The sequence below is a fragment of the Lactuca virosa genome, chromosome 5 (genome assembly GCF_052849685.1).
Source record: "Lactuca virosa cultivar CGN04683 chromosome 5, Lactuca_virosa_CGN04683_v6, whole genome shotgun sequence".
Classification (NCBI taxonomy): Eukaryota; Viridiplantae; Streptophyta; class Magnoliopsida; order Asterales; family Asteraceae; genus Lactuca; species Lactuca virosa.
In genome coordinates this window covers 365469549-365480287 of record NC_136430.1, presented here as the reverse complement: position 1 = coordinate 365480287, position 10739 = coordinate 365469549, and the positions used below count along the sequence as shown (strand labels likewise).

The following is a 10739-nucleotide window of genomic DNA, read 5'->3' as shown; positions in this document are numbered from 1 at the left end:
GGTCGTCCCTATCGTCCACCCTCTGGGACGGGCCTGCATCTCAGGATTTATGGATATGACATTCGTTTTTTAGAGTCACGGGGTCTAACAACGACATTAACGTTCTTTGCTAGTCTCCACTTTTCAACGATATTTGGACCACCAAAACACCTGATATGACGTTCACGGTGAACGAACATTCGTACAAATACGGTTACTACCTTTATGATGGGATATACACGAATTATTCTACACTTATGAAGATTCGGTTCCGCGAAGTGAAAAGGCAAAGTTGTTCACAAAGAGGCAGGAATCAGCGATGAAGGATATCGAGAGGGCATATGGAGTCCTCAAGCAGACATGACATGTAGTGAAATACGCTACACGATTGTGGGATAATGAAAGGATTAAAAAAATGGCCGTAGCATATATTATAATGCATAATATGATCATTGAAGATCGAGGTCGAGCGATTTGCATGTATGATCCGGACGACGTCGTCATCCCGTTTGAAGAGTTCGTACCCGGAACAAATGAATTTTTATCACGAGTTGTTGAAATTCATAACAACGAAACGTGTTTCAATCTTCAAGAAGATGTCGCAAATCATTTGTACCAACTCAACATGAATGAAGATTAATTTTTTTTTACTTATGTTTGTTTGTTTTTTTTTTAATTTAAGTGATTTAAGTTAATGTAATGTTTTTTTATTCTAGGTTAATTAAGTAACGTAGTTTGAAGTTGTATTTTTATTTTTATAATTAATGAAAAACTAGTTAAAAAAATTCAATGTTTTTTTTATTATTATTTTCAAAAAAATGTAATTTTATTATATTTTTGAATTAAAAATAATAATAATAAATGATGCTGAGTGGAGTGGTTAGTGGTGGGTATCTCATATGTTTAGTGGTGACGACCTGACACTCACCACTATAGTGGTTAGTGGTGGATATAACGAATGGTCTTACAAAACACCGAACATTTTGTTTTCACCGAAGATCTAACATTTTGGCACTTTTTCGGTTTAAACTTGTTAAGTATACTAAGTGATTATAATGCTTTTGTATGCTTAGATGGTAAATTTCTATTTATAAAATTGCATGATAAATGGCGTTAAGTGAATCATGTACATGTTGCATCACATGAATGGATTCATGGGTGAAATATATGTGTGGTCCGGACACTTTACGAGGTTTTTGAGGTTTATCAAGGACATTGACAATTCTAGATAAGTTTTTTTTTTCTTCTATATCCTCAAAATTTGAAAAAAGCACAAGCATTGTATTTTAGGGTTTCCATTGAATCCACACGGACTGAATTCTGGGTTTGGTCAAAGCTGATCGGTTTGTGGTTTTTTGCAAATAATTAATTGTGATTGATTGTTTATTTTTTTAATTAAATGTTGATTGATTATTTATTTAGATTGGTATGGTGAATAACATTGCCAAATATGACCAATGTGATTGAGTTGTGAATGCAAAGCATCATAATCACCATGAACTCGTCGAATCATAATTGAATAACTATGTTTAAACCGAAAAATATCATATTGTTAGGTCTTTTGAGAAAACAAATGTTGGGTCTTTTTTGAAAAAACTAATAAATGCCAAAACATAGGCAATGGCACGTGAATGGGCTAAAATAGCCAAACCAAAAAGTTACCCCACTCCTCAATGTTGAAAAAACAAAGTTTAGGTTTAAATAAAAAAAAATGATAAAACGGGAAGGTCTTTCACTCTTTCTTGTAATTAACCCTTGGAAATTCTACCCAATTATAAAATAGTTTCAGTGATTTCTTATTAGGACATTATACTTGGAAAATTCTATCTGAATTTAGCATCAATAATTGTGTCGTATTTGGATGTCATTGCTATGACCACATAGATTTCTCAAAGTACAATACTATAATAATTGAAAGTATAGGAAGGTATAATAAACAAATCAAAGAAAGTATGTTGGTGTTTCTTACATATAACCCATTATGGGTACCATAATCATATAATTAATTAAGTAAATATGTCATAACATTTCAATTTGAGAAGTTTCATTAATGCTAGAAGATTTGTGCATGTGTCAATTTACATAGTTGACCTTTTGTTAGTGCTCTCTCTACATTGAGTTAATATGGAAAACATCAAAAAGATTCAAAGACTCACCATCAATGGAGACACAACAGGAATCAAAGGACAATAACCACTATTGCAATAAGCACTGCTATTGTAAATATCAGAGCCTGAAATAAAACCAAACTTGGGTCAGTGACAAACATTAAGGGCGTGTTTGGTTCACATTTTAATTACATATATGTTTACAATAAACACAATTAGTTAATACGAATAATTATTTAAAACCATTTTAACTTTTATACTTAAATTTCATTTCATTTTCTGCCAACCAAACATGTGACAGATTATGACAATTCCTTTGACAGATTCCATTTTTTCCAAAAACATTCTACGATCCATGGATAGAGGTGTAACTAGATAGTGTTGACATTTTAACTAAATATATTTCCAGCACACCATAATTGTTGAATAACTTTTCTTTTTTTTTGTTTCTGGGGAAAAACAGTTAAACCACCTATCAACTTTAACCTTTGGACTTATCATAAGGGCTAACATAACCGTTGACCATTTCTAAAAGTCAAGATCATCAAGCTTCTTTTGACACCCAATTGACAAGTAGTTTGAATAGAGTGATTATAATGGTGGGATTTAGCATTCCATAAAGAATAATATATGTGGTACTCTAATTCAACTGGAAATGAAGTGAAACATATTTAAAAAAAAAAAAAGGACATAGATTGGTTTTTGAAACACATACCACTATTGCACTAGCAGCAAGTCCTGTTCTCTCCCTTGGATCCTTTTGATAGTAATTTCTCAAGTACAAGATTGTTGCATAATACCACAGCAAAGGGAACACAAATCCAACCAATAGACTGCAAAAACACACGACTTAATCTTGTAAGCTATATGCCTATAATATATGGGTAACTTTTTACAAATTTGCCCTCTGTGTGTTTCATTTTTAAATACTTTTTAAACATCATATATAAATCCACACATGGTGTTTCATGGTAGGAAAAGAACTCACCAAAACCATCCTATTCCACAGCCACAATAAGGGAGGGGTTCATCAAAATATGCTAGCTGAAGCTGATTATTATCTTCTATGTCTCCAATTAGTGTGTAGCTTGAATTTTTATGTTGCTTTGAATCCGATGAAATCACTACATGCATCAATAGAATAAACTGTTTCTCAGAATAATCAGTATAAGCAAACATATAGCTAATACCACCTTTGGTTCTTAAAGCAACAAGCATTAACATATAAATAGCTGTATGATAAACTTTAAGATTCATTACTTTGGTTGGTAAGTCAAATGTCTTTCAGCTTCTTTTTCCTTAAAAGGCCTGTTAAAACGACAAATAATTAGTATAGCTGCCCTTGAATAGTTGAATGTTGAATACAACCTAATAGAAGAACAAGAACAAATATGGATTACTGTGGAACCCAAGTAGCAGACGAAATGACAAGGTTTTCTCAGAATCAGTGACAAGAAATAACAAATTTTATTCATCCTCGATAGTAAAATTCTTCAGCTAATTGGTAGCATTAGGAAATCGTTCCCAATTACATGAAAAGATAACTCGGAAGATCTATTCAGGTTAAGGATCAACGAAATAAGGTTCGGTAAATAAAAACAATCAAATTATAGAGAATGAACAGCTAAACGAAGCAAATGTAGCGGTAATTTACTAAAACCCTTGGTCGAAATGTAGAATCAAAAACTGCATAAGCAAATTCGAACCGGATTACAAAGCGGACTTGCTGATTAGAATGTCAAAAGGAAACATAGCGTCACCTTTCCGTGAAAACGAAGTCGCGCCGTCGTCGCTGTTGGGTTTGAAGTTGGTAGACTGGATTACTGCCGCCGTCTACGTTCGGGCCCCGCCGTGTAAGATATTACATGTGCTTATGTGCCGTAACAAGTTAAAATCTTAGACCATGGTCCGATAGGGCCACAAACCCAATAGCCCGAGCACCGGACCTCGCTGCACGAGGAGTAATGGAGTCCAAGGACGTGCGTATTTGGACAGATGCACAAACCGGATCGGATCTAAATTGGTTTGACAATAAATTAATAGTAAAAAGTAAAAACCTATAGAATCCTGTTAGGATCGTGTGAAACCGGTTTGGAAAAACTGAATTTTCTTTTTATATTTAAACTTTGGAAATTACAAATAAAAAAATGGCAATACATGTTGATTTGGTAGTAGTAGTAGTGGTCGTTTATTAATTGTTCGTTGTTTGGAATTTAAATGTTGTCGATAGTATTTTGTAATTTTTCTTCATAAGCAAGCTTCTGTATTGTAAGTGACACCAACAATCCTATTATTATTTCTTACTCATGTATTTCTTTTCAACCCTCACAATTTCACCTTCAAGAGTTGAGGTATTTCGTATTCCATGTCTTTTAAATAGTTTTTCTAGCAAATACATACGTCCATCGATATTATATTACTTTGCCACTGATAGAAACAAAAACGTAGTCCAAAACTAACGTAGAAGCTTAAACGGTTATTAGATCAATGGCCATATCCATATTTTATCTATGTCATTAAGTGTGTAATATACATATTTTATCTATGTCATTAAGTGTAGTATTATGATAATGGTTGGTTTAGTCATCATTTAAAATTATGATTAAAGACACATTTATTTGACTATGTGCATAAGATGGATCATGTCGAAAGGAAATAAAATGAAAAATTGAAAGGTTCTAAAGAATATGTAATAGAGTTTAAAGCATATAATTGTTAGTAATTTCTAATAAATAATACAATATATTACAAACTAATATTAAGTACACATTATATGTTTGATAGGTTACAAATGACAAATCATTTTCATTTAACTAAGACAAATTACATAAATGATCATTGTGGTTGACAAAATCAACCAACTTTAGTCTTCGTGATGAATTTTTTTTTTTTTTTGCATAGATGGTCTTGTATTTTCGAAATCTTGTAAAGACAATCCTTTTTGCTAACGTTGTTAACTTTTTCAGTTAAGTGTCTATAAAATATACATTTGCCCTTCATGGCATAGGGACCATTTATGTAATTTGTTCCTATCACAAGGGCCATCTATATAATTTTGTATATTATTTATTATAGTTTTATTTAATTATTTATATTTTTCAGATTTTAGATTTTTTTGACGTTTTGTTCGAATATACTAGTTAATTTTTTTTATATTGTTTTGGTTACATATTTTGATGTTTTATTCAAATAATTTTTTCTAGATTTTTATTATGTTTTGTTCTAATACATTTACTAATGTTTTTTTTCGAGTATCTTTTTTTTTTCAATTTTTTTGGTTTTTTTTTTCAAATACATTTTTAAAACTATTTTACGTTTTGTTTATTTATTTTTGTTAAAGATTTCATAGTCACTAAATCATAGTTCGTAACTTAATTCACTTATAATCATGTTTTTTTTTCTAATATAGATAAGGTTATTAATACATATATTTAACTATGTAACACATATAAGTTTGTATATTATTATTTTTGTAAATCTTTTCATAAACATTCTTTGTAAAAAAAAGTGTAAAAATGTTTGTTAAACATGAATAGGATTAATATAGATTATGTACACATAGACTAACCTGAGACCGCATCACAGCCTTGCTGAGAACGACCGGTTCATTTCACATATTATAATGTTTTCAAGTTATCTTTTTGTTTTTAGACAGTTTATTCATTTTCGACTTATGCGAATTCCAATTAGTATGTGCATAACTTGACACTCGTTTTGGATTTTGGTTAGTCTATATATATTCTAATTAGCTTATCAATATTAATCATGTTCACTTTTAACAAACCTTTTTACACTTTTTTACAATATATATATATATATATATATATATATATATATATATATATATATATATATAACTTTACAAAAATAATAATTATATAACCTTATGTGTTAGTTAAATATTTGTATTAAAAATGATAAGTATATAACCTTATCTATATTAAAGAACAAAAAAAACTTGATCGTAAGTAGAATTATTAAAGTGGCCATGAAATCAATAACAAATATAAACAAACAAAAAAAATGTATTTGAACAAACATAAAAAGAATTCGAAAAAATATATTCAGAAAAAACGTCAAAAAAATCATTAGTAAATGTATTCCAACAAACATCAAATACAAAACATGTAAGCAAGAAAATATAACTAAAAAATTGAAAAATATATTCAAATAAAACGGCAAAAAAATCTAAAATCTAAAAAATATAAATAATTTAATAAAAACACTAATAAATAATAACAATTTTACATAAATGGTCCCTACGATAAGAACAAATTACATAAATGGTCCCTATAACAGCAAAGGGCAAATTGTCATTTAAATGGAACTTAACCGGAAAAGTTAACACCGTTAACCAAAAAGATCATCTTTACAAGATTTTGAAAGCATAAGGACTATCTATACAAACAAATTGTGATAAGGACTAAAGTTGGTCAATTTTGTCAACCACAATGATCATTTATGTAATTTTGTCTTCAATTAATATCATACTTAAAGCTTCATGGAAACTTTGGAGGCTTCGAAGTCAAACCATTGTGTACAAAAAAGTAGATGGTCATAATATACAAAAACATAGAAACATTTTTTATACAATCTTTGATGCATAGCATCATAGCATCTGAGATTTGGTGAAGATATACTAAGTATCTTTGTTAAGGAAAACCATCACACACCGGTTGGTATGTTGATATAAACATACATACCCTCTCAACACATTAAGATAATACATACTTATCAAGGCAACTTAGTAGATCCGCCTGTCTTATTTATGTGTGAGAGTAAAGCATTTCTCATACAAACATTAGGACCAAGTGTTATGTAAACAAAGAGAGATCACCACTTCTTTCTTTAAAATTGTACAAACCCTATATCACTTAAAAACTATGGGTGAACACAACCACAGATATTCTCAAGGTTTTGGTTTCAACCTCCTTTGTGGTTTGAGGTCCACCACAACCACAGATATGTTGTCTTTACTTCCTTTCTGAAGAGCAAGCACCGACAGGTAATCGGCTGCTGCTTGTGCTGCGGGGTCCACTCCCCCTACACCCCTTTCAAATGGGGCCCCACCATTCCTCTTGTGCCAAATAAGAATCCTTCTTTTTGCCACTTGGCATGCTTCCTCATTTGACATTACATCCCACAATCCATCACTTGCTAAAATAAGACACTCATCTTCTTTAGCTCGGGGAGTAAACGTGACTTCTGGTTCGGGTATTATCCATGGCTTCAAATACCCGTCACCTGCAAAACATGCTTTTATAAGATTCACTACAATGTCGTTTCTAAAGGGTATTTTAGACATTTCACTATAAAAATTAACTCACCGATGGATCTTGACATTGCAAGAACGCCAAAAACACGGTGTCCGTTCCATTGTATGACTTTCCCACCTGCAGCCTCGATCCTTGCAAATTCATCTTCCCGATTCGGCTGAAGTAAAAAATTATAATTTTATATATAAAAAAAAAGCAACAAACTTTTTTGTTTTTATTTATATATGACAACATGAATGATATGGTTTTTACCTTATGATCAGTTGACAGAGGGATGGCTTCTTTGCCACGATAAAGTACAGCTCTTGAATCACCACAATTTGCAACTATAATGTGTGATGAACAGATCAAGGACACAACAGCAGTGGACCCCACAGTTTCTGGGGCTATGGGTTCAGAGGAATCGATGATTACGGTTGTTTTTCCTCCAACTTCATCATCAACCTTTTGAAAGCAATTAGTGAAGATTTTCTCCCATTGAGCTTGTACTGTGTCATTCATGGTTCCTTTAACCAGTTCTTGCTTCATCACTTTGATCTCCTCTTCTAATGCAATATGGACACGATCACCACAGTAATTGGCCACCTAAGTCGAGAAATATGATCTAATTTTTACATCCCAATATAAAAAATGTAACCAAAAGAAACCACGAAAATCATGTAAATCCGAAAGAATATGGCATGCGAGAAAATCATAGTCATAATCATAATTACTCTTTTAATATATGCACGACACTGTATCTGTATGACCATAAAATACGTGGAAAAAAAACAGTCACATTTATTATGCTAAATAAATAACGAATCAATACTGGACATATAAATGAATCAAGAATCATGACGACATTATTACGTAATAAACTAAAAAAAAAATCAAAAAAGAAAATACCTGGTAGCCTCCATGACCATCATATACTCCAAAGAAATGAGCAGTCAAATCATTCAAATTCGGATTCACTCCATTAATCATACGATCACCAGCCAACATTCTAACAGGAATTTTCATAAACTGAGGAACAGTAGCAACAGCATCTTCCATTTCTGGCCTTTTACCACAAACAGAGTGAAAACCATAAAATGGCACATATTCCAATTCAAAAACACTTCTTACACTTTTTCTATGATTCTTATCAGCAAGAACCACCATTGATGCTTTTAAAGTATGCCCAATTGCATTCTCTATCGATTCTTTCCCCACACTTATTACTTCTGCAACTATCTGACCCTTATCTATACCCTTGAATGCAACTGTAATTGGCAGACTAATTGAACTTGCATCCCCAATTGACATGATTTCATCTGGATTGCTTTCTTGAAGCATCATATCATCATGTTTGTTTCCACTTTCTTGGATTTTAATATTCAGATTACTTGTTGATCCATCACAGGTCCCAGTTAGTAGTGTGATACGACTGAAATCCATTGGGTTTTTGGTTATGGGACTTGTTAAGCTAATTGCAACTGAAACAGATGAAGGTGCTTTCTCTTCTATCAAACCCATCTTTTTTACTTTTGACACTAGCTAACCTATTATTTAGGTCATCAATAATATAAGGAGCAAAACAGCCTAGAGTTGACCAATTACAAAATGGTTAACAGATCTGGTTGTGTGAAATACTGGATCTGATAACCCTAAAGAGAACTTGCGAATACTACGAATACTTGGGATTCTTTATTATCTATCTTGAGGATTCACAATCATTCAAACCACATGAAAGAACGTAATAAGAACTTCAAGTCCTAATTTCACAGATTTATTACTGAACACTAAGAAGAAACCTGACTCATCAATTTATACCGATAAAAATTCGAATCCACCATGAATCGAACAGAAACCCCCAAAAAGATAGAAACTTTTTTTAAGATTTTCACACATGGAACCTGGGTTTCATGGATCTGATGCAACCCACCTCGGTTTTTCAAGATAACTTCGGTTTTCGTCTCATCACTTCAAGAATACTGCTGATAACAATTGGTATACAAACTACAAATAAAATGGGTTTTTCAAGAAGCTAAACCGCAAGATTCGGGTTTTCTAGTTTGATTAAAACAAGCTAAAAGCTGCTTACCAATTGAAGAATGCAAAAGGAGGGAAACGATCGAGTCCGTGAGCTTCTATTTTCCTGGCCAGTGAATTTCTGGCTCATATAAGATCTTTTTCTTTTGTGTTGTATCTTTATTTAAGATGTGATGTGAAAGAAGAAGAGTTTCTTGGGAATGATTTACTGCTTAGATGACACGTATACTAATTTAATAATCCAACTCAATCAGTGCATGTTTTTTGTTGATAAGAAGAAGATGGGATTTTCTTGGATTTATTTAACTTGTTTATTTTGTGTTGTAAATTTTATAACAGATGGGGTGGTGACTGGGTTCATTTATTTCTAGAAGTTCCGATTAGGGTTATGTTTATTTTTAAAGGGTAATTAAAAAAAGTGAAAAACGCAAAGGGATAAAAGGTTAGATCAAAACTCATAAGTAGCATAAAATGTATTTTCCAAAAAGTCAATTTCAAAAGATTATACTTTTGTTTTATAAAATATATCATTTTCATAATAGTTTTTTTTTTTAAATCAAAGGTAACATATTAAATAACTTTTCTTAAAAATGTTATTGGTCAACCCTATCTAAACCAATCTATTTTGACATTTTGACATGTATTACAAAAGTATTTATTTTGATTTATTATCTAATTCAACCAAATGCTCAATATGATTCAATAATGATTACAAATGGTCATAAAAAATGTTCAATGACTTGCTTATATTAAAGTGTATGAAGCCCGAAATTAAGGGGGTTCCACGATAGGTTTAGTGAATTGAAATATAGTTTAGGTAGGTTAACCATAGACATTGTTTGAGTAATTTATTGAATTGAAACCTAAATTGATTAAACTATTTGTAATTAATGACTACGTATCTAAATTTCAATTATACAAACACGTAATTTCATGTTAACCCATCAACATAGTGAACCTAATCTAATCCAAACATTAGATTTCTTTTAATTTGATTAATTAATCCGAAAATAATAAATGAATTACTCTTTTTGTCTTGGTTTTATGAATACATTCATAAAATAACACTTTGATCTTAACGTATTTAGATTAATAAGATATTCATTATCAATGGTATCTCTTTTAATCCAGAATAGACTAATCATTTTATAGTAGATTAATCGGTCTTGACATCTAAGTATTATGATCAAGCGGGTTGAATTAATTGTATGTACGTAAACGAGTTTGGCGTCCCTTACGCAATGGAGTCGCCTTTGACTTTTTTTGTCTCAACAATAAGACACGTTTTCCCATTATAAAATATAGACCCATAACGTACGACTATTTTTCCACTTGTTATACTCAACCATGTTTACTCTTT

General features: G+C 31.4%; 1 protein-coding gene and 1 long non-coding RNA gene across 4 annotated transcripts; both read right to left on the bottom strand.

Annotated features, from left to right (window-relative positions):
- Window positions 1-1985: 1985 nt before the first annotated feature.
- On the bottom strand, window positions 1986-4080 carry LOC145116910 (uncharacterized). Its single transcript, XR_013712378.1, has 5 exons — window positions 3848-4080; window positions 3348-3395; window positions 3076-3211; window positions 2803-2920; window positions 1986-2212 (listed from the first exon to the last, which is right to left on the bottom strand). It is a non-coding gene; the product is annotated as an uncharacterized LOC145116910 (long non-coding RNA).
- A 2738-nt stretch (window positions 4081-6818) lies between these two features.
- LOC145116977 (protein phosphatase 2C 16-like) lies at window positions 6819-9579 on the bottom strand. Of its 3 annotated transcripts, none has more exons than XM_079053274.1 (5): window positions 9432-9578; window positions 8252-9346; window positions 7616-7948; window positions 7415-7520; window positions 6819-7331 (listed from the first exon to the last, which is right to left on the bottom strand). In XM_079053274.1, the coding sequence occupies exons 2-5, from the start codon at window positions 8861-8863 to the stop codon at window positions 6997-6999; spliced, it is 1386 nt and encodes a 461-aa protein (XP_078909400.1). In that variant the 5' UTR covers window positions 8864-9346; window positions 9432-9578; the 3' UTR covers window positions 6819-6996. The 3 variants fall into 3 exon arrangements, with proteins under 3 accessions (XP_078909400.1, XP_078909401.1, XP_078909399.1); XM_079053275.1 differs by having other exon boundaries at window positions 8252-8774; window positions 9432-9576; XM_079053273.1 differs by having other exon boundaries at window positions 8252-9579.
- Between the last annotated feature and the right edge of the window lie 1160 nt (window positions 9580-10739).